Source organism: Nycticebus coucang, chromosome 18 (assembly GCF_027406575.1).
Source record: "Nycticebus coucang isolate mNycCou1 chromosome 18, mNycCou1.pri, whole genome shotgun sequence".
Taxonomy (NCBI): domain Eukaryota; kingdom Metazoa; phylum Chordata; class Mammalia; order Primates; family Lorisidae; genus Nycticebus; species Nycticebus coucang.
This window is the reverse complement of record NC_069797.1, coordinates 75,209,238-75,235,014: the sequence shown is the minus strand read 5'-3', so window position 1 is coordinate 75,235,014 and position 25,777 is coordinate 75,209,238. Positions and strand designations below refer to the sequence as shown.

General features: G+C 49.2%; 1 protein-coding gene across 3 annotated transcripts; it reads left to right on the top strand.

Moving 5' to 3' along the window:
• The first annotated feature begins 1,487 nt into the window (after positions 1 to 1,487).
• Positions 1,488 to 24,778, top strand: ST6GALNAC1 (ST6 N-acetylgalactosaminide alpha-2,6-sialyltransferase 1). 3 transcript variants are annotated; one of them, XM_053570406.1, is made up of 10 exons: positions 1,626 to 1,756; positions 3,631 to 3,689; positions 19,872 to 20,583; positions 21,376 to 21,544; positions 21,709 to 21,880; positions 21,973 to 22,111; positions 22,335 to 22,432; positions 22,627 to 22,719; positions 22,801 to 22,900; positions 23,117 to 24,778. In XM_053570406.1, exons 3-10 carry the CDS (start codon positions 19,897 to 19,899, stop codon positions 23,306 to 23,308), a joined length of 1,650 nt encoding a protein of 549 aa, XP_053426381.1. In that variant the 5' UTR covers positions 1,626 to 1,756; positions 3,631 to 3,689; positions 19,872 to 19,896; the 3' UTR covers positions 23,309 to 24,778. The 3 variants fall into 3 exon arrangements, with proteins under 3 accessions (XP_053426380.1, XP_053426382.1, XP_053426381.1); XM_053570405.1 differs by lacking the exon at positions 3,631 to 3,689 and having other exon boundaries at positions 1,488 to 1,756; XM_053570407.1 differs by lacking the exons at positions 3,631 to 3,689; positions 22,801 to 22,900 and having other exon boundaries at positions 1,488 to 1,756; positions 23,117 to 23,250.
• The last annotated feature ends 999 nt before the right edge of the window (positions 24,779 to 25,777 follow it).

Sequence of the window (25,777 nt, the reverse complement as noted above, 5' to 3'; positions counted from 1 at the left end):
GGGTGAGGACTGGGCTCAGTTAGGCCCCTTCAGAAAATGCTTATGGAGTGAAGGTACCAGCATGGGGGGCGGAGGGAGGAGAGGGGCAGAGTAAGAAAGGGAGAAACAGGCTGAATCAATACTAGGAGACCTTTCTGACTGCTCCCTTCCCATCCTGGAATATCGCCATGGGTTACAGCTTGTGATAAAGGAAAAGGAGCACCTTCTTATCTTGGTTGTCCTTCCTGGGGAAGGCAGTTTAACCCTTTATGGGTGTGTGCTGTGGGTGAAAGCCAAGGGTGTCGGGAGAAACGCACTCTGCCCAGTGTGAGCCATGAACCCAGGTCCCAGGACCTTCAAAGCCCCATCCGGCCAAATGGCACCGTTCCCACCTCAAGTGCTTGAGATCACCTATGTAGTTCAACACACTGGAAACTACACACACACACACGCATGCACATTTTTGAGACAGAGTCTCACTCTGCTGCCCAAGCTAGAGTGCCGTGGCCTCAGCCTAACTCACAGCAACCTCAAATTCCTGGGCTCAAGTGACGCTCCTGCTTCAGCCTCCAGAGTAGCTGGGACTACAGGCGCCCACCACACCTGGCTAATTTTTTTATTCTTAGTTGAAAGGGGCTCTCGATCTTGCTCAGCCTGACCTCAAACTTCTAAGCCCAAGGGATCCTCCCACCTCCGCCTCCCAGAGTGCTAGAATTACAGGAGTGAGCCTGGAAAATAATATTTAAAAATTAACAACCCCATCCCCATATTAATATGAAGTTTTTTAATATACGTATTTAGATAAATTTTAACAATTAACAACCCACAGTACTTTACATAGGGCTTCTTATCTGGATTTTTTGAGTTTTCTACCACCAGTCCTGATGTTTTTTCCTCTGAGTTGTATATTTTTCTCTTGGGGTTTTGTTTTCAGACTGAGTGATTTCTCAGAGGTGCTGCTGTGCATGGGGGAAGGACTCACGATCTCTGGGTCAGTCGGGCCTGCCCCACCCCCCCCAGCCTGTGGCTCTCTGTGGGATCCCAGGCTGCCCGCTGGCTAACAGAGGATGTTTCCTCAACCATCAAATGGGAACAATAACAGCCCAGAGTGGCTGTGAGGACTCCACAGTGCTGATCATCCATGTCCTCCAGGGCCTGATTTCAGGAGCAGGGAGGGTCAAGCAGCCACCCTGTGTTGGGAGCCCATCATGAACAAGACACTACATGTGGGGGTCTCTTGGCGCCTCCATGATAACCCCACGAGGGGCCGCCTCTGCTTTGCCCACGTGGAGATGAAGCAGGAAGGTGAGGTAACCTGACCAAGGTGAAGCTGCACAGAATGTACGGTTCTCATAAAGATCTACATCCAGTAATTGCAGAAACAAAGAAGAGGAAGGTGAATTTGTTTGTACAAAAGGAGTTTCCTTTCCGTCAAGCCACGCCAGCCTATAAGTCCTCGTGGAGCAGCGAAGGCGGTTCCTCCTGCCCTGGCAGAGACTGATAGACTCAGCACTTAGCAGAGTGGCTTGTTGTCAAGATAAAGGGTGTGCACTGTCGGGCCAGGAGGCCTGAGCAGTGAGGCTCCCTGCTGTCTGCGCCCAGCCCCAGGACATGCAGAACTTTCCTCTAGGGCCTGACCCTCCGCCATGAGTTCCTGCCTGTGGAGGCTCAGCCGCCTGAGCCCGGGGGTCCGGTGGTCCTTGCTCCTGGCTGTGCTCATCTTCTTCCTCTTCGCCCTGCCCTCCTTGATTAAGGAGCCCAGCACAAAGCCTTCCAGGTAAGATCCTGACCCTCCTAAGTTCCTCAAATGCCATCACAGGAAACTGAAGCAGAAGAAAAAAAAGAGCAGGGAGGATGGGGAACTCTGAGCCATCTCTGTGTCCAGACAGGGGACAGGAAAGGTCAGGAAAGTTGTCAATAGCCACTGGGAAGGAAGACCAGAGGGACGATGTGGGGGAGAGGGAGGCAGTGCTGGCCAGGGGACCTGGGTGCCCCAGGTGTCACCCAGGTGTCACCAGACTTGTGCTGGGAAGCAGTGGAGACAGGAGACAGAGGGGTGCGGGGCGGCAGGGCCCACAGAGGGAGAGGGACCCTTTCCCCTGTGAGGCTGTGAGTACTGAATGCAGCTTTGTTCTCCTGTCCTGAAGCAAAAGATTTACTACGAGTGTTTCACTTGTTTCAGAATCAGACTCACCCTAAAAAGTTTGTCAATAAGATGGAGGACCTCCCACTCAGGGGAGAAGCTTCCATTCTGAGCCCCAAGTTAATCGTGGTGTCTTTTTTTAATCTTGTTTCACCATTCTTAAAATTTGAAAGTAACACACACTCCTATAGAGTTAAAAGGAAATACAGACAGGTGAAGCAGGAAGTCAGGGTGTCTCCACAGCAGCCGCTCCTCGCACCTTCACATAGGTGGAATTGTGATACTGCCCTCACTAACACTTCCATGGCATTTACTCCGGGCCAGGTCTTATTCTAAATGCCACCTGTCCATTAACTCAAATTCACATTGTCTTGAGGATAGTGAGATACAGAGACTTAGAGCAAGTCCCCCCAAATCTCCCTGCAAGTATGTGGCAGGGCTGGGACTCCAACCTGAGCGTTCTGGCCCCGTAGCCTGTGCTCATGATGTTCCATAGGCTGACTTTTCTCTCTTTCCTTCTTTTTTTTTTTTTTTTTTTTTTGAGACAGAGTCTCACTTTGTCACCCTTGGTAGAGTGCCATAGCCATAGCTCACAGCAACCTCAACTCTTGGGCTCAAGTGATTCCCCTGCCTCAGCCTCCCAGGTAGCTGGGACTACAGGTGCCTGCCACAACACCCAGCTATTTTTAGAGATGGGGATCTTGCTCTGGCTCAGGCTGGTCTTGAACCTGTGAGCTCAGGCAATCCACCCACCTCGGCCTCCCAGAATGCTAGGATTACAGGTGTGAGCTACCATGCCCCTCCCTTTTTCTTAATTTTTTTTTTTTTTTTTTTGAGACAGAGTCTCACTTTATGGCCCTTGGTAAAGTGCTATGGCATCACAGCTCACAGCAACCTCCAACTCCTGGGCTTAAGCGAGTCTCTTGCCTCAGCCTCCCAGTAGCTGGGACTACAGGCGCCCACCACAACACCCGGCTATTTTTTGGTTGCAGTTCAGCCGGGGCAGGGTTTGAATCGGTCACCCTCGGTACATGGGGCCGGCGCCCCACCGATTGAGCCACAGGCGCCACCCCCTTTTTCTTAATTTTTATTCCACGTTCTATTTTGGCTATGGCACAGCTTGGCTCTTTATTTTATTTATTTGTTTGTTTGTTTATTTATTTATTTATTTAGACAGAGTCTTACTATGTGGCCCTGGGTAGTGTGCCATGACATCATAGCACATAGCAACCTCCAACTCTTAGGCTTAAGCAATTCTCTTGCCTCAGCCTCCCAAGTAGCTGGGACTACAGGTGCCCGCCACAATACCCAACTATTTTTTTGTTGTTGCAGTTGTCATTGTTTAGCTGGCCCAGGCTGGGTTTGAAACCGCCACCCTTGGTGTATGTGGCCGGTGCCTTACTCACTGAGCTATGGGCACTGCCTGCAAGTTGGTTCTTTAAATCACACTGTATTATGGATAATTTTCTCTGTCAGTGCAAACGGATCTACTTACTTCTTTTCAACAGCTATACAGCGGTCCTCAGGACAGAGACAGTTTATTTTATCAAGCCCTACTGACTGGCAGGTAGGTCACCACTAGGCCTTCCCATACTCATGCCTTTGTACAAGGACGGTAGGACGGCAGGACGGTAGGACAAACTGGTCAATGTACAGAGGTGGTCAACGTAAGGAACTAGGCCTACCGTACTGATAGGTACACGTGGGGCATCTCTGGTCTATGAGAATTAGGTCAACATAAGGAGGTGGTTGGTGTAGGGAAGGGGTCAGCTAAGGAGGTTCCACTGTATTTCTGTGGGTGGATTGCTTGAAGTAGAATTGCCAAGGTGATGGATACGTTCATATTACACATCAATGAAGGTCGTCCAGTTATCTTTTCTTTTTTTTGCAGTTTTTGGCCAGGGCTGGGTTTGAACCCACCACCTCTGGCATATGGGGCTGGTGCCCTACTCCTCTGAGCCACAGGCACCGCCCAGTTGTCTTTTCAAAATGCTACACCAACAGGTGTGAGAGTTGACTCTTCCCGCTCCCATGATGACATCAGATATCATTCACGTTGTTAAGGTTTAGTCATCTGACAGGCAAAAGCATGTTTTTTTATTTTTTAATTAAATTTGATTTGATTTAATTAATTTATTTATTATTTATTTATTTTTTTGAGACAGAGTCTTACTGTATCGCCCTCGGTAGAGTGCTGTGGTGTCACAGCGCACAGCAACCTCCAATTCTTGGGCTTAAGTGATTCTCTTGCCTCAGCCTCCCGAGTAGCTGGGACAACAGCCGCCCCCCACAATGCCCCACTATTTTTGTTGTTGTTGTCAGTGTTGTTTGGCAGGCCCAGCACCCTAGCCACTGAGCTATGGGGCTCCCAGCTGAATTTATTTTTTATCATCTCAGGCCAGAGGATTACTGTTTCTCATACCACTGGTGACTTTGAGGGTCTTCCTTATTTTTATTTTTTCCTTTTTTCTTTTTAATTAAGACTAGTCAGGTGCAGTAGTGAGAAGGGCAAGGGTAGAACAGAGTTCGAGCTGCCATGGTGAACAGTCCACGGGGACAACTCACTGCCTTCCGCCCGGCTGCCTCTTTTCATTACATCATTTATTTTTGTGTTATTTGTAGGAGCAATTTGTGTGTTAGGGGTATTAACCCTTCTCTATCATATATGTTACGATGCTCCAAATGTTTCCTGATATTTGTTTTTATTACACTGTGTGTGGTATCTTCTGTTATTCAGAAGTAATTTTTATTTCGTGTGTCTACCTTTTCCTTTATGGTCATCGGACTTGGTATAATTTTTAGAAGTTCAATCCCACTCCAACGTGATGTACATTTCTTCTATGTTTTCTACTAATATTTCTGTACTTGCATATTTTAAGCTTACTAAATACACCAGAAATCCATGTGTATGGTGTGAGTACGGGTTTGTATTTGTTAGAACTATTTTGATTGCAACTGACAAAAATCCAACTCAATCTTGCTTAAATCAGAAACCAAGGGAGGAAGAGAAGCCCGGAGGACCCCGGGGCCCCTGCAGAGACTTTCCAGGTGGAAGTAGAGAATCACTCCTAGTCAGGGTAGCTGGACACCTTCCCCCACCAATCCCATGTGCTTTGGAGTTAAGGGGTAGATGTTAAGAAGACTGGTCTAGAGATTTCTGAAGCTAAAGGGCATGGGAATTCTCCCTGGTGTGATGTACCTGGGAAGAGATGGAACGTCCCTGCCCCATCCCAGGTCTTCACAGCCCAGAAGGCTGTGGAAGGGAAGCCGGGCACTTTGCCAGAGTAAGGGTCAGAGGGTTGGGCATCAGAGCCCTAAACTGCCCAGTTACCTGCTGGAGCCAAGTGATGGGAAAGTTGCTTCAGAAAACTATTTGGGGACATTAAATGCATGAATCAGGGAGACCTGAGGAGACCCGGGGGACAAAGGAGGACCCCTCCCCAGAGAAACCACATTTACTGGTTGTTCAGAGACCACAGGTGCCAGCAGGGGCCCCCAGCATCAGACAGAAGCTGACTAATCCTCGGGGTGTGCAGGGGATCCCCCAGCCCCAGAAGACAGTTGGTCACATGGGTAAAAATACCAAAGAGCTGGGCCTTGTGAAAAGAGGGGGCATTTTCTCAGCAGACCCGGATGCCTGCTGCCCCTGCCTCCGGCTCCCGCTCCCTCCCCCTCATCTTCTCCCACCTCTCCTAGCCCCACAGCCCTCTGGCCTGGCTGAGGTGGGGTAGAAGAGCTTTGAACCCTGGGGGGGTTGGGCTTTGGAGTGGATTAGACTGAATTCATGTGTGTCCATGTGTGTATCTTATAATTTTTATGTTTTTAGACTAAGTCATAATTGTTGAAAATGACTGTAACACTGTGGGGTCTGCGGAAGACCTCGCAGGCTAGGAAAAGTGGGGCAGGCTGCAAGTGCTCCCGAAACTGGTGCATAATTAAGTTCCCAAATGCCTAACAGAGGGAGCCAGCGCCTTAGCAGAGGGAGGTCCCTGGAGGGCAGGTTTTGTGTCTATAGAAGCTTCAAAGAGAACACAGAATTTGAGAGGCGGCAGGGCTCTGGTGAGGAATTAGGGGAAGGTAAGGAGGGGAGAAGAGTCGGTTGACTCAGCTTTGCTTAGCAGCCCAGCAGTGGCAGGCAGAGAGGAAGGACCAGAGTGGGGAGGGCAGCCAGGAGGCCGCCAGGAGGGGAGGAATTTCAAGGCGGCAATGAGTTTGTCCTGTGTGAACCGGGCAGATCAGATTGGAGGGCCCTGTGAATGAGTGCCCAGGCCTGACCAGTGGAGGTGAGGGAGTGGGGACAGAGAGTTTCTACCAGCAATGACCAGGGCAGGGAGGGAGGAACCCGACAACAAAGGCAGGTGGAGGCCACTTCAGCAACTGAAACATGAATGGAGAGGATCGGGCCTGAGATAGTAACCGTGGGACCAGGAAGATGTGGAAAATAAAAAGAGACTCTGCAGGGGCAGGTGGAGGAGGGGAGAGGCAAAGTGACCTTCGGTTTTGCTGTGTAGAGACTGCCCTTGGCCCTTCTTTCCCCCACAGTGCTGCCTGGCAGAGAGCGACAGGAAAATCAAAAATAAAAGGAAGCTGCATAACGTTGACCTTGAGTCATGAGGGCCAGTATGACAGTGATGACCCCCATTTTTAGGGCACATCATTGTTACTTCAGAAGTGGAGACTCATTTCCAGAGTCACCTGTGCCCCCTTGTTTTATTCTGACCTCTGTTGTTGTCTAAGGTTAATAAGTATTTTGTTTTCTTTTTCTTTCTTTTTTTTTTTTTTGGCCAGGGCTGGGTTTGAACCCGCCACCTCCGGCATATGGGACCGGCACCCTACCCCTTGAGCCACAGGCGCCGCCCTTCTTTCTTTTCTTGTCTTTTCTTTTTTTTTGAGACAGAGACTCAAGCTGTCGCCCTGGGTACAGGGCCATGGCGTCACAGCTCACAGCAGCCTCTAACTCTTGGGCTTAAGTGATCTTCTTGCTTCAGTTTTTTTATTTTTACTAGAGACAGGGGGTCTTGCTTTTGCTCAGGCTGGCCTCAAACTCCTAAACTCAAGCAACCCATCCCACCCAGGCCTCCCAGAGTGCTAGGATTACAGACGTGAGCCAATGCGCCGGCCTACGCATGCTTGTTGATGGAAGAATGAATTCGTGACATATAAATAACACGTCAAAACGTTTAAACTCTATAACTATCAAAAATGTTAGAGTAAGGGCGTAAACTTGATAAATCTGTGCTTTACGCAGATTACTCTGTCAATAGCCTATAGGTTGGATGGTGGAGGGAAGGTGGTTTTAGGGCAGATAGGTTAGAGGCCATTGCAGTGGGTTAGGAGAGAGTTCATGAGGCCCCGAGCAAGGGGACCCAAGAGGAAGAAATGATTCAGAACAGGCCTTCAGGTCAGCTGGAATTGCCAACAAATAGGATGGTGGGAGGAGTGGTTTGGAAGAACTTAAATGTGTGATTTCAAGCCTATAATATTGGGCCACCTCTCGTATCATCTTAAGACATAACCAAGAGCACCAAACTGACCAAAGCCAGGGTGTTAGTCTCCGGTTTGCTCACTGATGTGCAGGTATGCCCTGAGACCGCATCTCTGCCCGCCTGGCTTCTGTGGCCTGCTATGTACCAGTACGTGTATGTTTTGGAACAGCTGCCCGTTTTAGCTTTAGAGATGATAATTGTGAGTGAGCTGTGAAACCAAACTGATGGATTCTGGTTTTTGTTTTGGCATAAGAAATATAACTTTATTTTCTACCACCCCCTGCTTCCTGATTCTGGACTCCCATCCATGGAGCTGCAGGGAAACTTAATCTCAGCAGTTCTTACACCCCTGCCCCAACCCCAGGATGGAAACAAGGGCTCCAGGACACCGGCTGTGGTGCTGAGGAACGGGAGGGGGTGGCCGATCCTTAGGCCTTGAATTGCTGCTGATGAGATAGTCAGATAGTCCCTGTCTTTTGGGTCCACCTGGCCTAAGTGCGAGAGCTTTCTGACACTGTCTATGGTCCTGTCTTCCCAGGCTCAGCAAGCAGCCACTTCTTCAGAGGTCTTGTTTAGACGCTTGGAACATGCCAAGTAGAGTATGGGGCCCTCTGACCCTGGAACCTACGGATGCCTCTCTTCCCTCTACTCTCCCCCCTCCTCCCACCCTGAGTGCACCCTAGGAAATCTTTCCAGGGAAGGGACAATGGTAGGAAGTAGCAAAGTTCTTCTCCCCCCTAATTCCTCCAAGGCATTTTACCTATTTCACCAAATCTTGAATATGGAATTGAGGCTGAACTGTTGGGTGGCAGGGACTGTGGGTAGAGAGAAAAACAATTAAATAACATTTGAAATTAGCACACAGCAATGTTTGAAAGCACAGCAGGCATAGACAAGGTCTCTGGCCACTCATGCCCTGAGGCGCTAAAAGAGTGAAATAACAGTAGGTCGATACCCTTTTATGTTTAAATGCATTTTCTGCAATAAGCACAGATTACTTTTATAAAAAGAAAAATAATTTATAAAAGCTCATTTCTGAAGATTCAGGAGCAAAAGACCCAGTGTAGGTGTCACCTCCAAATTCAAGTGTCCCCTCGGCAACACTGTGTCCCTTGGTCATACCCTGCTGCTTCCTGTCTCCCCTGCACAAGACCAATGTCATCATGCCCATGATACTTTATTGCAGCTCCTTATCTTCGAGGCTGTTTCTCTGCTAGACTGTGAGCTTCCTAAGTCCAGCGACCATAGCGTTTTATCTCTAACCCCTGACAGGTAGCGCCAAACACCTGGCAGATAACAGCTGCTCAGTTAATACCTGCACAATGAACTGGGCACTGCGTTTTCAAATTCCTGTAGAATTTTCAATAAGATGTCTCCCTTAGTTTTTAGAGTTTTTTCTCTTCGATTTTTTTATGAGGTAACACACAAATATTTTAAGTCAAACAGTACTATGAGGCTTGCATCAAAATAGAGGTTTCTGTGACAATCGCTTACCTCTTTCTGTTACCCCTTTTGTTACTTGCTACCCTTATTTCTAAATAACATGCTTATCTTGCTATTTTTCTTTTTCTTTTCTTTTTTTTTTTTTTTTTTTTTGAGACAGAGCCTCAAGCTGTCTCCCTGGGTAGAGTGGGGTGGCTTCACAGCTCACAGCAACCTCCAACTCCTGGGCTCAAGTGATTCTCCTGCCTCAGCCTCCCAAGTAGGGAGGCTGTAGCAGACTATAGGCGCCTGCCACACTGCCCAGCTATTTTTTGGTTGCATTGTTGTTTGGCAGGCCTGGGCTGGATTCCAACCTGGCAGCTCAGGTGTATGTGGCTGGCTTGAGCCATAGGCGCTGAGCTTATCCTGCTATTTCTTGACTTCCCAACTTTAAGCAGTAAAGTGCAGAGAGGGATCCATAGGTTCCAGGGTCAGAGGGCCCCATACTCTACTTGGCACGTTCCAAGCATCTAAACAAGACCTCTGAAGGAAGAGAATGCTTGCTGAGCTTAGGAATACAGGACCATAGACAGTGTCAGAAAACTCTCACACCTAAGCCAGGTGGACCCAAAGGACAGGGACCACAGCTATCTCAGCAGCAATTCAATGCCTAAATTAAATACTATTTACCCATGGCCTTGATCTTGTCATTCCTTTAGATTGTCGTCTCTGCATTTATGAACCCAGAGGAGAGTTGGGGGGCTCACATTGTTGCCAGGTGTCACACGGCATTAGCACCTGGCCCAATCTGACTTACCTACATTTGTATAGCATGGTAGTTTTTGTTGTTATTGTTATTTGTTTGTTTTTTGAAATAGAGTCTCACTCCGTTGTCCAGGCTAAAGTGCTGTGGCATCAGCCTGGCTCACAGCAACCTCAAACTGATGGGTTCAAGCGATCCTCCTGCCTCAGTTTCCCTAGTAGCTGGGACTATAGGAATCTGCCATAATACCCAGCTAATTTTTCTTTCTTTCTTTCTTTCTTTTTTTTTTTTTTTTGCAGTTTTTGGCCGGGGTTGGGTTTGAACCCACCACCTCCGGCATATGGGGCTGGCGCCCTACCCCTTTGAGCCACAGGCGCCCCCCAATTTTTCTATTTTCATTAAAGATGAGGTCTGGCTCTTGCTCAGGCTGGTCTCAAACTCCTAAGCTCAAGCGATCCACCTGCCTCGGCCTCCCAGAGTGCTAGGATTGCAGGTGTGAGGCACTGCACAGGCCAACATGGTATTTTGAAGTGCCTCTTAACGTTGGCTTGTGAAGTCTCACGATAGTTTTGTGAGACAGGTATTAAGATTCTCATTTAATGGAAGAGGGAACAGAGGCCCAAAGCATTCTGTGACTTGCCTGAGTTCACGGGCTGTAGGTGCAGTTCAGGGGTAGATCCCGGCCAGGGCTGTCTCTGCTTGTCCATTTGCCAAGTGCCAAGAAGTTAGTTTTCTCCCAGATTAAAGTATAATACAAGGTAAATACAGGAATATAGTCAGTGGAGTTCAAGAGGTTAAGTCACCAGTAGATGACAATACCAGATGGCTGCCGCTCATGTCACCCTAGGGCTATGGGTTCTGCACAGGAAGACTCAGGGAGCTATTTTTGCCCCGATGAAGAACAGGGGACCTTGTTCCCACTCTGCCCTTTCATCCTTTTTCCCACTTTATTCAGTGGCCTGTTATATTTTCTAGCAGAACATAAATTGGGTGTTGGGTGCAGTGGCTCACGCCTGTAATCCCAGCACTCTGGGAGGATCAACAGAGCTCAGACATTCAAGGCCAGCCTGAGCAAGAGCGAGACCCCATCTCTAAAAAATAGCTGGCCATCGCCTGTGGCTCAAAGGAGTGGGGCACCAGCCCCATATGCCAGAGGTGGCAGATTCAAACCCAGCCCCAGCCAAAAACTGCAAAAAAAAAAAAAAAAGAAAAGTAGCCAGCCATTGTGGCTGGTGCCTGTAGGCCCAGCTATTTGGGAGGCTGAGGCAAGAGGATCACTCGAGCCCAAGAGTTTGAGGTTGCTGTGAGCTATGGTGCCACACCACTCTACTGAGGGTGACAAAGTGAGACTCTGTCTCATAAAACACATAAACAAACAAAAAACATAAATTGGCTCTTTTTTTTTAGGTCAAAAAAGACATTTTGGGCTCAGCGCCCATGGCTCAGTGAGTAGGGCACAGGCCACATACACCAAAGCTGGCAGGTGCAAGCCCGGCCCAGGCCTGCTAAACAACAATGACAACTACAACCAAAAAAGAGCCAGGCGCCTGTAGTCCCAGCTACTCGGGAGGCTGAGGCAAGAGAATCGCTTAAAACTCAAGAGTTGGAGGTTGCTGTGAGCTGTGATGATATAGCACTCTACTGAGGGTGACATAGTGAGACCCTGTCTCAAAAAAAAAAGACATTTTGACACTTCCCTACAATTCAACATAATGACAATTGCTTTGCTTGTATATTCTAGTGAAATTTTTCTTTCTTTTTTTTTTTTGAGACAGTCTGACTTTATTGCCCTCAACAGACTATTGTGGCATCATTGCTCATAGCAACCTCAAACTCCTAGGCTCAAGTGATTCTCTTGCATCAACCTTCCCAGTAGCTGGGACTATATACGCACCTACCACAACACCTGGCTATTTTTAGAGATGGGGTCTCGCCCTTGCTCAGGCTGGTCTCAAACTCCTGAGCTCAGGTGATTCACTTGCCTTGGCCTCCCAGAGTGCTGGAATTACAGGCATGAGTCACTGCACCCGGCTATTCTAGTAAGATTTTGAAGTTGTACAGACTTCGTGATGAAATTATATATTGCATATTTCCCAGCTTTACACTGAAAATTATGTTGCAGCAATGAGGACTATTTTTGAAAGATGTGACCTCTTGAATTATGTAGAAATTATAAACAAGTTTCTGGTAATTTCATCTTAGTGTTTTTGAGTTGGTATGTAATAGTTGCACATATTTGGGGGGGTACATATGATATTCTAACACCTGCATACAGTGGGTAATAATCAAATAAAGTTAATTGGGACATTCATCACCTCAAACATTTACCTTTTTCTTGTGTGTTGGGAACATTACAATCTTGCAGTAATTTTGAAATATACAATAAATTATTCTTGACTATAATCTCCCCAATGTATTCCCAATCCCAGGATTTATTTCTTCTATCTAACTGTATTTCTCAACTCCTTAACCAACTTCTCCTCATCCCCCATCCTGACTCCGTTCTCCTCTTTCTCCCCTTTCCCAGTAGAAGATTTGGGGGCCGGAATATGCAGGGAAAGCAGAGGACTATTGTCTGTAACCTCAAGGTCATTATCTCAAAATGCCAAGCTAAAAATGTCACCTGAACTTGCAATCATTCCTGAAATAAATTTTACTCTGAGATGCGATCATTCCTTTTGGTACCAACTATAGATTATAAAATCAACTTTACTTAAAACAGCCTTGGTGTGGGAGTATTTAACCTTGGGCCACAGGGTTCTTTGTCTGTCTGTTATTCTTGACCTTTGAGATTGTTTTGTTTTATTTTCTCACCTGGTTAGTCTGGCCCCACCCCACCCCCACTCCTATTTAAGGTGTTCTCTAGACTCCTTAATTCTCACGATAATATTCAGGCCTAGGAGTCTGTATTTGTGCATTTTAGGGAGCAAGGGCATCTGGCTTCCACGCCTGTTCACTGTCGTTCTGCGCACAGGGCTCTCAGGGCACCCCTGGGACACCTGTGCTCAGGGGCAGCTTTGGAAGCTGGATCCAGTGGCCGAAGCATTTTGAGCAGTGACCTTCTCATTTTTCCTCTGAATGTTTTCTCTTTAGTTCCCAGAATATATTATCCCCATTAGTGTCTCCTGGCAGGGTTTATGTGGCCAAAACAAACAAACACACGCATTGACTTTGATTTGAAAAAATGACATTCAGAATAACAAGAGAATACGGATTTCTGCAATTTTCTCAAGCATACAAAGAGAATGAAGGCAATCATAGTTTCAGCCCCAGAAGCCGCTGAGTTGGCGGCACCTGTGGCTCAGCTGAGTAAGGCGCCAGCCCCATATGCTGGAGGTGGTGGGTTCAAACCCAGCCCCGGCCAAAAACTGCAAAAAAAAAAAAAAGTTTCAAGGTAAAACTTTAAAATGTAAGTCATTCATTCTCGTGTGAAAAGCTTTCAGGATTTCCCAGAGAAAATAAACTTTAGAGATTGAAAAGAAAAGTGGAACAGCTGGTTCTCATTTATTTCAGATAAGACAGAGACCCTGAAGATCCGGTATCTGGAACCGCCTACATGGACACCTGGGGGCATCTTGAAACTCCAGGCTGGGCTGACAAATGGGTCCTGGGGACAAAAGCAGCTTCCAGACAGACAGTGAGGAAGGGCGCCAGGCAGGAGCCAGAGGGTAGCTGGTTCCTCTTTCAAGGAGAAGCAGAGCTACAGCTGGGGGAACCCAGCAGGAAACCAGGAAGAGGAAAGAGGGGTCGAGGGGCAAAGTGCATGGTGGCCATTGCTGCCGGCAGCAGGCACAACCCACCTGGAGCCTCTTCCAGTCTCTGTCCCATAAAGTAGGGACAGAGCGCAGCCTTATTTAGAGAATTGAAAGGGCTCTTTGAGCTCTTTTCTTATCCCTAATGAAATAATATTCTCCCCCTACTGGCTTTATTAGTGAGTAACCTTTGACTTGTGGTCAGATTCCTAAATTTCAGTTTGGAGAGCCTCTTCAACATCCAGGTCGCCTTCGGCGTCTTCCTGTACCATCGCTAGTACTACATCCTCAGGCATGTCACTCTCCTGCCAACAGTTGTCCCCCGGCTGTAGGCATGGATGAACTTAAAACCTTTGGCCATGTCTTTGCCTCCAGGTTCCCTTTGGTGATGTGCACTTAAGAACACCGAGGCCTCCAGATTGTTTTTTATAAGATTAAAAACAAAAAAAGGAGGTTGCCAGATAATCATCGCAAAGGTCTGTGATCCCTGTTAATGATAAATTATTTTTTTAAGTGCAGTATCGTATATTTTTACCTCCCAAATAGAATGAAATTATGAAACTAAATTGTGTTTTGCTTGGGTATGATCCATGATTAACCTTCCTGTTCTCCTGGACTACACCTTCTTCATAGAAAAAAAAAAAAAACTCTCTCCACCCAGCTAAGCCCACAGCGTATAAGGTCAGGAGCGTGCAGGGCACTCAGTTTTCAAAGTGGACACAATTTGAAAAGTCAGTAAATACCATGCATGGGAATCATCAACATCTACAGTCCTAGCAATCATGGGTGTATATAATTATGGGGAAGGAAAGGAAACTTAATTACTTAATTTTGTCACTACCCAGTCACTGCTATGACTTCCTGTAAACGAGTCACTTGTAGTGAGGGAACAGCCCTTCAGGGAGTCACTGGCCCACTCTTGCCTCTATCAGGATTCCAGAGAGCAGTGCCTTGTGACTTCAGGCCACGGTGGCCACTAGATGCTCAGGTGTCTGTACCGTCTGGCTTTAGACTTGTGATGTAAGAGACCACCTGCCTCTTCGTCCCTGCCAGTCTTACTCATGGGAAGGTACCTGCTGGGCAGCCAGCTGCAGCCGTGAGAATCATCAAGATGGGGATGATGTCATTTTGGAAGGGAAAGCGTTTTGAGCTTGTGGGGTGGGAAGTGGAGGAGAGGTGAATCCACCGAGAGGCCCCACTGAGCAATAAGAGCTGTTTGCTGAACCAGTGAACAGCTAGTTTCTGTTTTGCTGAGTGCCTCATACAAGCTTGGAGCTTACACACAGTGTCAGCCCAAAGGTGGGTGAGGAGTCTCATCCCCACTCTCACAGCACTCCAATCTTTCTACTAAAAAAATGTGGGAGGAATCCATTTAGAGTATATTCTTTTTTTTTTTTGAGACAAAATCTTACTTAGTCACCCTTGGTAGAGTGCTATGGCATCATAGCTCACAGCAACCTCAAAATCTTGGGTTCAAGTGATCCTCCTCAGCCTCCCAAGTAGCTGGAACTACAGATGCCCACCATAACACCCAGCTATTTTTTAGAGATGGGGTCTCACTCTGGCTCAGGCTGGTCTCAAACCCATGAGCTCAGGCAATCCACCTGCCTCGGCCTCCCATGTGCTGGGATTACAGGCGTGAGCCACTATGCTTGGCTATAATATATTCTTGACTAGCTCCGGTCTTCCACTCTGCATGGAGGGTGTTCTTCCATAATTGATACTTGGGGGTGTCTGCACAGCCAGACACTGTGCTTCTTCTCCAGACACTGTGCTCCTCCCATGCACACGATAGGCCTCAGGATGTCACAACTGTGACCCAGACTCCAAGACATGGACGGAGAGGGGACCCGAGTGGGCCACAGTCTTTCTCCTGATAATGAAAAACTGGAAACAGAAAAAGTCAACAGTCCCCAAAATAGGTGTTATGGGATGGCCATCTTCTACCACGTGGGCTAACACAAAGGAAGTTGGTCTGCTGAGAGGGAAAGAGAGAGAAGGAGAGACTAGGTGACCAGTGTGGCGGCTCACATCTGTAATCCTAAAACTTTTGGAGGTGAAGGCAGGAGAATCATGAGAGGCCAGAAGCTCTAGACCAGCCAGAGCAACGTATTGAGACCTTGTCTCTACAAAAAATAGAAAAATCAGCCAGGCCTGGTGGGGTGCCTCTGTAGTCCTAGGTACTCAGGAGGCTGAGGCAGGAAGATCACTTGAGCCCAAGAGTTTGAGGTTGCTGTGAGCTATGATGACATCTCTAGCCTGAGTGACAGAGTGACCCTGTCTCAAAATATAAATTAATTAATTAATTAAATGAAAGCAGACTCAGAGGAGCAGAGGTAAAAACAAGACGTTCTTAGAAGAAGGTTTCTGCTTCCAGGCTCTTGCTCCTGAGTTTCTTGAAACATTTTCAATCCTTGTAATAAATCCTTCTCCTTTCTTTCCCCCTTAATTGAAAGTGGAAAGAGAATTAGGGTTTGAGGGCTTTTCAGGAGGTTCCCTATCTCAGCCCAACCCTGCCCCTGCAGCCTTTTGCTTTTTTCTCATCTGAATTACCTCCCATTTTAGTTACTCCCTTGAGCCCTATAACAAAGGCAGAGGCATTTTCTACACAAGTCCAGTTGAAGATGCGTGTGTTCAAAAGATGAAAGAACCCCAGGAGGTGAGAAATAAGGATGCCTCTGTCAGCCCTTTCCTGACAACCTTTAAGGAACTGAAGTCTTCATTAAGTTTCAAGGTCAGAACAGTGAATGCCCCTCCTGGAAGGCCTGAACAAATGTGTTTTCTTGAGGCTGAAGAAGTCTGGAAATAGGGGATTAACCAAGGAGGGTTGGCAACAACCGGGTGAGGGCCCTGGAGGAGAAAAGAGGAGGAAGGATGAAGGGAGGCAACCTGCCCGCTCCCCCCCACCCCTCCCGCCTCGGCCCAGCCCTGAATCTCCTGTAATAAAAGAGATGTGCTTTGTCTTCTAATAACAACGATCACATATTACAAAGCTCCAAGGTCCTTATTCAAATTTACATTCCTGGTGCCTACATAATGCTGCACAGAATAGACATTTATTAACATTTGTTGAATGAGATTTCCTCTGTATGTACTATGTACATGTGTCAAACGCTATTCTACTTTTCTGTCAGTCTATTCCTTTTGGGCTTAAAAACCCTTTCAAAAGCCCTGCTGGGCGGTGACGTGGCCCTGGGATGGGACTGTGGTAAGGGCTGCCTAGAACAATTTCTTTTTTTTTTTTTTTTTTGTAGAGACAGAGTCTCACTGTACCGCCCTCGGTAGAGTGCCGTGGCGTCACACGGCTCACAGCAACCTCTAACTCTTGGGCTTACGCGATTCTCTTGCCTCAGCCTCCCGAGCAGCTGGGACTACAGGCGCCCGCCACAACGCCCGGCTATTTTTTTTTTTTGGTTGCAGTTTGGCCGGGGCTGGGTTTGAACCCGCCACCCTCGGCATATGGGGCCGGCGCCTTACTCACTGAGCCATAGGCGCCGCCCTAGAACAATTTCTACTTCCTCGGAGTTTGTAATTTAAGAAAGAGATGACATTGCCCTGAACAAATACAACCCCCAAAGCGTGATGAAGCCAATGCCCTCGTCGTTGCAGGAAACGGGGCCTGGCTCGGACTCCCGTCCGCGGCGCCTCTTCACACTCAGCCTCTCCCAGCACATCCCATTACAACTTGGCGTCTATTTGTGTGGTTATTGGTCAATCCCTTTTGTATCTCAGGCTCCCTGGGAGGAAGAATGTGTGTCTGGTTAAATGCATTGCTGAGGCCCTGGTAACCATATCGTGCTCAACAAATATTTGCAAATTCAAAGAATGAATAGCTGTGTCAAAGCAGCAACAGAGGAGCTGGAGAGCAGCCGGTCTCTGCTTGTGCACAGGAGACTCAGAATGACTAAAAGCAAAGAACTTCAGTGGGATGAGCGGGGAGGGGACTTCACACTGATTCGCCCTTTGTGCCAGACGCTTTCATGCTCACTGGAGACTTCTCCCAGATGCAAAAGGCAGCAGCCCATTTTACAGATAAGAAAACCGAGGGTCAGCTTAGGAAGATTTCTTCGAGTCACACCAGTGTCAGGATTGTCACTCAGGTCTCTTTGGTTACACATTTCATGCGCTTTCTTTTTTTCTTCATGTAGCCTCAGTAAGTCTGTTACATAGCTTAGAAGAAGAATTGTGCAAACAGACAAAGGGAGCTTGGGGCAAATGTGACCAAGATGAATGGGAGGCCTAGGGTCCCAGGGGTAGGGGTCCATCTGGGTGATGACTGATATCGGCAGAGGAAAATTGTTTCTCCCAAGGCTCCCAGGAATCCCCCCCAAACCCTCGGCAGCACAGGGACCCCACCACGCAGTCCAGTTAGAGAGGCATGCAGAAGGGGGGATCCAGGTTTCTCTGCACAACACTAAGTTGCAGAAAGGAAGTAATGCTTTTGACAGTAGAAAATAAAAAGAAAATAAAGGCCAGGCACATGGGGCTCACGTCTATAATCCTAGCCCTGTGGGAGGCCAAGGAGGGAGGATCACTTAAGGCCAGGCGTTTGAGTTTGTAGCGAGCTGTGATGAGGTCACTGCATTTCATCCTGGGTAACAGAACAAGACCCTGTGTCAAAAAAGGAAGAAAAAGGGCTCCGTGCCCATTGCACAGTGGTTACAGCACCAGCCACGTGCACCGATGCTTGTGGGTTCGAGCCTGGGTCAGGCCAGCTAAGCAACAATGACCAACTGTAACAAAAAATAGTCAGGCATTGTGGTGGGCACCTGTAGTCCCAGCTACTTGGGAGGCTGAGGCAAGAGAATCGCTTAAGCCCAAGAGTTTGAGGTTCCTGTGATCTGTGACACCATAGCACTCTACCAAGGGTGACACAGTGAGACTCCATCTCAAAAAAAAAAAAAAAAAAGGAAGAGAAAAGAAAACAGGTAAGTACAATCCCAGCAGCTAAATACCTTGAGTGCCAGGAGTCAGACCAGCTACCCTAAATCTGTCTTTTACTACTACTGGAAAAAATGTTCTAGGATGGACACCAGGTCGTGCCCCTCCACCCCACAACCACTCTCTTCCCATTTGAAATTCTTCCATAGATCTTTCTTAACAAGTGGACACATGGTGAAGTCAACTCTGGAATGTAATGCATGATGCCAGTCATAGTCCGTGGGGAGTAAGCTCCTCCTGGAAGCCTTCCTCACTCCTGGGGGTGCAGACAGAACCCCCTCTTTCATGCTCCCAGGCCGCGGGGACTTGCTCCTCCTTGTGGCTGGGAACGTGCCTTTCATCTGCGATCTCCAGCAAGTAACAAGAGACAAGCTGAACAGAGTGGGCTCTCCACAAATATTTGCTGAATATATATATTTTTTCTAACAGTACCAACAAACAAGAGTTTGTTTTTAAGCAAGGTTTGACCCATGGTAGTGTTTAAGTTAATCTTTACGGCAGATCTTTCAAAGCCAAGGTCAGCAGCCATGGCCCTGACGTGAATGTGTCTCTTCCACTTCCTTGCAAATGAGATTACCTTGTTTACCTATGCTTCATTTCAAGAAAAATAAAAGTCACCAGGTGGGACACGGTATAATCTCAGCACTCTGGGAGGCCAAGGCAGGTGGATTGCTTGAGCTCAAGAGTTCAAGATCAGCCTGAGCAAGAGTGAGATACCCCTTCCCTGCCCGTCCCTACTAAACTAGAAAACTAGCTGGGTGTTGTGGTGGGCGCCTGTAGTTCCAGCTACTTGGGAGGTGGAGGCAAGAGGATTGCTCGAGCCCAAGAGTTTGAGGTTGCTGTGAGTTACGATGCCATGGCACTCTACCAAAGTGACAAAATGAGAGTGTCTCAAATAAATAAATAAATAAATAAACAAACAGGGTGGCGCTTGTGGCTCAAAGGAGTAGCGCTCCGGCCCTATATGCCGGAGGTGGCAGGTTCAAACCTGGCCCTGGCCAAAAACTGCAAAAAATAAAAAAATAAGTGAATTGTGCAAATATTAGGTGATAGAACCAGGGTCACACAAACTCATTCTTAGAACTCACGATCCGGAATGGCCAGGCACTTGGGGCCCTGGAGTGAGCACAGGAGCTGAGGGGCAGCTCTGGGGAAACATCTCCACTCTGGTCTTGGCACCTAGTCCCTGATCCCCAAGTTCCTCGCTCTGCCAGGTTTGCTTTGTTGGGCAGAGGTGAGTTTCCAGACCCATTGACAAAGGGTGCAGTGTAAGTTTTGGTGGTAAATGGTGATGCGCTTTCCCTGGAAGTGGAGATTAGATACTAGATACACTTCTCACTTTTCTACAGTCTTTAGCCTTCATCAAACGTTATCGGTGTCCCTAGGTATCAGTCTAAACAGAACATTAAAATGAGAGCTCCAGAGTTACCACAAGTGGCTGTGTCCCAGGCGCCCACCATGGGAAGGAGGACAGCTGACGATGTGGAGTCAGAGCCAGGCGACAGTCTCCTCAGCACTCAGCGCCAGCCCAGAGCCCACATGGCAGGGGACAGCAGGACGGAGCCCAGCAAGGATCCCCCAAGGGAGTGGGGCCAAGTGGCCACCCCACAGGTGGCATTACCGAAGAGGCAGGAAAAAGAGAAAGCCACGGCAGCCACACCCAGAGGTCCGGGCTTGGGGACAGAGGTTCCACTACTGAAGACTTGGGGCACAGAGATGACCAGAAGAAGGGAGGGCCAGACAGGGAAGCCGATGGCCACAAGGCCAGTGTTGGCTCAGGGCAAAGCAGTCACCACTGCAAAGACAGCCTTTCCAGAAAGTCAGGACGTGCTGCTGACCACAGTGGGAGCAAGGTCAATGAGGGGACAGAGAGAAGTGACCACAGCAGCTGTCTCACCAAAGGAGAAGGTGACTCAGGCCACCCCACCTGTCCCGCCCAAGGAGAAGAAGGCTCAGGCCACTCCACCCACTGCCCCTCTCCAGAACCACACCACACAGAGAGCCCAGAGAAAAGAACTGAAGGCCGCTAACTTCAAAGCTGAACCTCAGTGGGATTTTGAGGAAAAATACAGTTTAGAGGAGGGGGGCCTTCAGACGGTGAGTTCTCCACACCCCGTCCCTCCCGGCTCCTGCTCTGCAGCCTTCCCCCACCCTCTCAACACCTCTGGCGGGAGGTTTAGGCTTTGCCTTGTCCTGTCTGGAGCTCAGTCCTGCTCTGCTCTGGTCCCAGCCACCCTTCCTGTGATGACCCTGATGAGGGAGAGAGAAGCAGACCCCAGAGTCCTGGTTTGGACAGTGGGAAAGGAGTGGGTGAGGAGGGGCCTCCCCGGAACCCCTAAGGGAGGCCTGGGGGCTCACCAGTGTAGGGGTGAGAGGGCATGATCTGCTCTGGGGCCTGATACCCGAATCCTCATCCTCCAGCAGGGGGAGGGCTTGGGACTAACAGGACACCCCAGCCTTACATGCCGCCCTGGTCCCCAGCAGAGCCTGTTTCTCCTGCAAGGCCAATGTGCAAACTTCACTCTCTTCCAACCCTAAGAAAACAATCCAGACTTAACCATATCACCCAGCTGTCATCCTATGTCCTTGCACAGAGGGCAGGATTCAAGATGTGCTGTTCTCTCTCTCTCTCTCTCTCTCACACACACACAATCATATGCTGGACACATGGGGTGTTCGAGATGTGGTTCTTCTCACACTGGCAAAGGCACATATGCCTTGAGGGCCCAGAATGTCCATTCCCCGGGAGACCTTGGGACTGTAGTGGGCCTGGATGATGGAAGGGGACTGGGATGGCAGAGGCAGCAGAGGCAGTGCCTTCCCTACTGTGAGGCCAGCCCTGGCCTATAGCCTCCCCCAACCCACCTGACCTAGCCCTCCTGCCCATAGACCTGCACAGGTTCTGTGAAGGTCAAAGCCTCCAAGTCACCATGGCTCCGGAATCTCTTTCTGCCAAACCTCACCCTCTTCCTGGACACCAGCCGCTTCAACCAGAGTGAGTGGGAGCGCCTGGAACACTTTGCTCCGCCCTTTGGCTTCATGGAGCTCAATCACTCTTGTGAGTACTCACCCCCTGCTGCGTGTGCAGTCCTGCAAGGGCAGCAGGCAGTGGGCCTTCTGTCTCTGGTCTGCCTCTTCCCCGGGGTCTGCCAGACCTGGAAGAGATGATGGGCTGGGCTCCTGTCCCTTCCAGGGCTCTGAGCAGAGCCCCCCTTGTTGCAGTGGTGCAGAAGGTGGTGACACGCTTCCCTCCCGTGCACCAGCAGCAGCTGCTCCTGGCTGGCCTCCCCGCTGGGAGCTCCCGGTGCACCACCTGTGCCGTGGTGGGCAACGGGGGCATCCTGAACAACTCCCACGTGGGCCAAGAGATAGACAGGCATGACTATGTGTTCCGGTGAGTGGCCACTCTGAGTCCCCTCCTTTGTCTTGCCCCTCCACCAGCTCCCTGCTCCACTCACCTGCTCCAAATGATTTTTTTCTGCACAGACTGAGTGGGGCTCTCATTAAAGGCTATGAGCAGGATGTGGGTACCCGGACATCCTTCTATGGCTTTACCGCCTTCTCTGTCACCCAGTCACTTCTTGCCTTGGGCAGGCGGGGGTTCCAGAGCGTGCCTGTGGGGAAGGTGAGCAACAAGGACCAGAGACTCTGGAGAAGGGAGCATGCAGGCAGGAGAGGGAGATGGGAATCTTGTGTCTGGGGGGGGTCTGGGGTTGGTCCAGTGTCCTCCATATGAGGGGCAAGAGCAGGGAGGACAGCCAGACCCAGCCAAGACCATAGCGAGTGGGCAGTCTGGAGTCAGAGCCTGCGGTAGGACTCTGGGACCACCCATTGTCCTTGGTCCCCAGGACATCCACTACCTGCATTTCCTGGAAGGCACCCGGGATTATGAGTGGCTGGAAGCACTACTTCTGAATCAGACCGTGAAGTCAAAGACTCTTTACTGGTTTAAGTACCCACTGCCCTCCCCTACTTCCTTACCCCGTGCTGAGCTGTGCAGTGTGTGGCTATCAAGGGTTGGGCAGGTGGGGACAGCTTTAGCCTTCACCTGGAGGTAGAGTCACATCCACAACCCTGACGCAGCCCACCCCACGTGGTGGGCAGGTGAACTGAACCCAAATGACCCATTCCTGACCACAGGCACGGGCGGCCCCAGGAAGCGTTTCAGAAAGCCTTGCGATTGAACAGATACCTATTGCTGCACCCAGACTTTCTCCGGTACATGAAGAACAGGTGAGAGCAGAAAGCACGTGGAGGGCCCAGGTCCCTGTCACCCTGTGGATCCTGACAGTTGGGGTCTGGGGCATTTCACAGGTTTCTGAGGTCTAAGACCCTAAACGGTGCCCACTGGAGAATATACCGCCCCACCACTGGGGCCCTGCTGCTGCTCACCGCCCTTCACCTCTGTGACCAGGTAGGGCTGTACTTCAGGAGCAGGAACACCAGGAGAGGCAGCCCGGGACAGTGAGTGTGCATGAGTGCACACGTGCACACCCAGGGGACCTGCTCCCCGACCCGTGGAGATGGAAACAAGACAAAGGGATCCCTCCCGACCCCCACAGTTAGCCCACTAGCTGAAGCCTGGGAGGCGGCACCTCCAGGCCTATTTCTTCCTTCCCCCTTTACGCAGGTGAGTGCCTACGGCTTCATCACCGAGGGTCACGAGCGCTTTTCTGATCACTACTATGATAAGTCATGGAAAAAACTGATCTTTTATATAAACCATGACTTCAAGTTAGAGCGAGACGTCTGGAAGCGGCTACATGATGAAGGTATAATCCGGCTGTACCAGCGGCCAGCAACTGCTGAAGCAAAGAACTGACTGGGGCCGGCTGGAGGCGTCTCTTCCCCACTTCCAAGGCACAGTGCGGTGCCAGTCTTGAGACTCTTCTAGTGTTTCTCAGGGATCCGGCCAGTGTCCAGCCCCTCTGAGAGCTTGGGGGGAACACTCGAAAAGAGGACAAGACTCTCTCAAGATGGCAAATGATTGGTCATGGTTTACAAGTTCTTCAGAACATTGCTGTACATTCTGAAGGCGATTCCTGAGACCAGGGACTTTCAATCAAATGGGGTGATGAATGGTCAATACCACAATTTCTGCTGGAAAGCATTTTCCTGTCCAAAAGCTACCTGGTACCAAGCCAGGCACCGTGGCTCATGCCTGTAGTCCCAGCAGTCTGGGAGTCCGAGGCGGGTAGATTGCCTGAGCTCACAGGTTTGAGACCAGCCTGAGCCAGAGCAAGACCCCGTCTCCAAAAATAGCCAGGCATTGTGGTGGGCGCCTGTAGTCCCAGCTACTTGGAGGCTGAGGCAAGAGAATCCGCTTGAGCCCAAGAGTTTGAGGTTGCTGTGAGCTGTGAAGCCACAGCACTCTACTGAGGGCGACAAAGTGAAACTCTGTCTCAAAAAACAAACAAAAAAAAAGTTACAGAGGAAGGAGCCATAACTTACAGAGACATATAGATCTGATTTGAATTCCAGATCTTTTGTTTAGAAGCTGTGAAACCTTGAAGGTGTTACCTAATTTCATTACAGATCGGCTAGAGGACCCTTTCAGGGTGTCTGATTCTAGAAGAGTCTGCTCTTGTGTTTGAACTATTCGATAACTCTGTGCATTGTAGACAATAGATAGTAATATAAATGATTCTTGTCCATAGAGATACAAATACATTTTGGGCAAGGAAGGTACGGTTAATTATTTCCTTGTGGATAATGATCAGTTTTGTACCTATTAGCAAATTCTTTTTAATATTCCTGATTACCTGTGTGTCTATGTTATTCCTATATTAATGAGTCAAATCTTTGACATATATTAATTTTATTTGCTATTTATTATTATCATTATTATTATTAAGACAGAGTCACACTCTGTTGCCCAAGCTAGAATGCCATGGCCTCAGCCTACCTCACAGCAAACTCAAACTCCTGGGCTCAAATGATCCTCCTGTCTCAGCCTCTCGAGTAGCTAAGGCTGCAGGAGCCCACCACAAAGCAGGCTAATTTTTGTATTTTACTAGAGACAAGGTCTTGCTCTTGCTCGTGCTCGGGTGGGTCTTGAACTCCTGGTCTCAAGTGATCCTCCCTCCTCAACTTCCCGGAGTACTAGGATTACAGGTCTGAGCCACTGGGCCAGGCCTATATATTCATTTTATATTGGTATGAAATTCATGACTTTACCCTTTGGAAAAATCATCCTTTAACATTTTTTTAGATCACAATTTTCTAATTTGTAAAATGGCTTTTGGGGTGTACGTTTTTATAAGAATTTTTTAAATGACTGTAGGTGAACAGCCTAACACAACAAGAAGTTTGTTTTTCTTTGCCTTCCATTCTTCTATCCTCCCATCAACCTGCTTTCTTTCTCAAACCCCATGATGAGAATTTAAGCTAAGCCAAAGACATTTCAGTTCACCTTGCCCTTGAAGCTCTCTCTCTGGATTTGGACTCTGGGGCCCAGGAGAACTCCAATGACCCTAAACAGAATAAGGGCCCCTGGTAAGATGGTGGAAAGTGAAAAATAAAGACAGGGAGCGAAAGAGGGAGGGAGGGAGAGGGAGGGAGAAGAGAGAGGAGAGAGAGAGAGAGAGAAAAAAAAAAACAACTTGGCTCTGGGGCTCGCTGTGCTCTGAAGGGCGCAGTGCTAGCGCCCCGCAGCAGGTGGTGGAAGCGCCCGCGCACGTCCGAGGGGCAGGCCGCCGCCGTGGGCTTGGGATGCACAGAGCCGACTTTGCAGGGCTTGGGGGTTCGTTTGGGGGCGAGGCGCCAGGCGCGCTGCCAGGTCGGAGGATTTCGTGTTTAGGGTGGGCAGGAAATAGCTACGTGAGGGGCTACAGGAGAAGCAGGTAGCGAGGGCACAGCGGGCTGAGGCGCCCAGGGGAGCGCGTGGGACCCTGCAGGCTCCAGAGCCGCCCCTCCACTCCCCCCCACCCCCGGGGGCTGCGGCCAGGGCAGGACTGGCGGAGACGACCTGGGGGTCTGATCTGCCCGGCTCGCCCCCTTCCCAGCGCCCAGCATCCTGCAGGAGGCGGCGGGCCGCCCGGGCGAGCACGCAGGGGGTGCCCACAGCCTAACCCTAGCTTCTCCGCTCTGCACAGCAGTAAGTGCTTCCCCGTAAACCACTAGTCACCACATCTGGTTAGAGCAGGAGAGAAAATGGGTAGTTACTGGCAAAGAAGTCCTTTACCCCCACTCAGCCTCCTCAAGTTTAAATTCAGGCTACTCAAGCTTAGGCTGAGCCTCAGTTGGGGGTGTTACTCTGGGTCCAAAGTGGAATAAACTGATGGGTTAACTC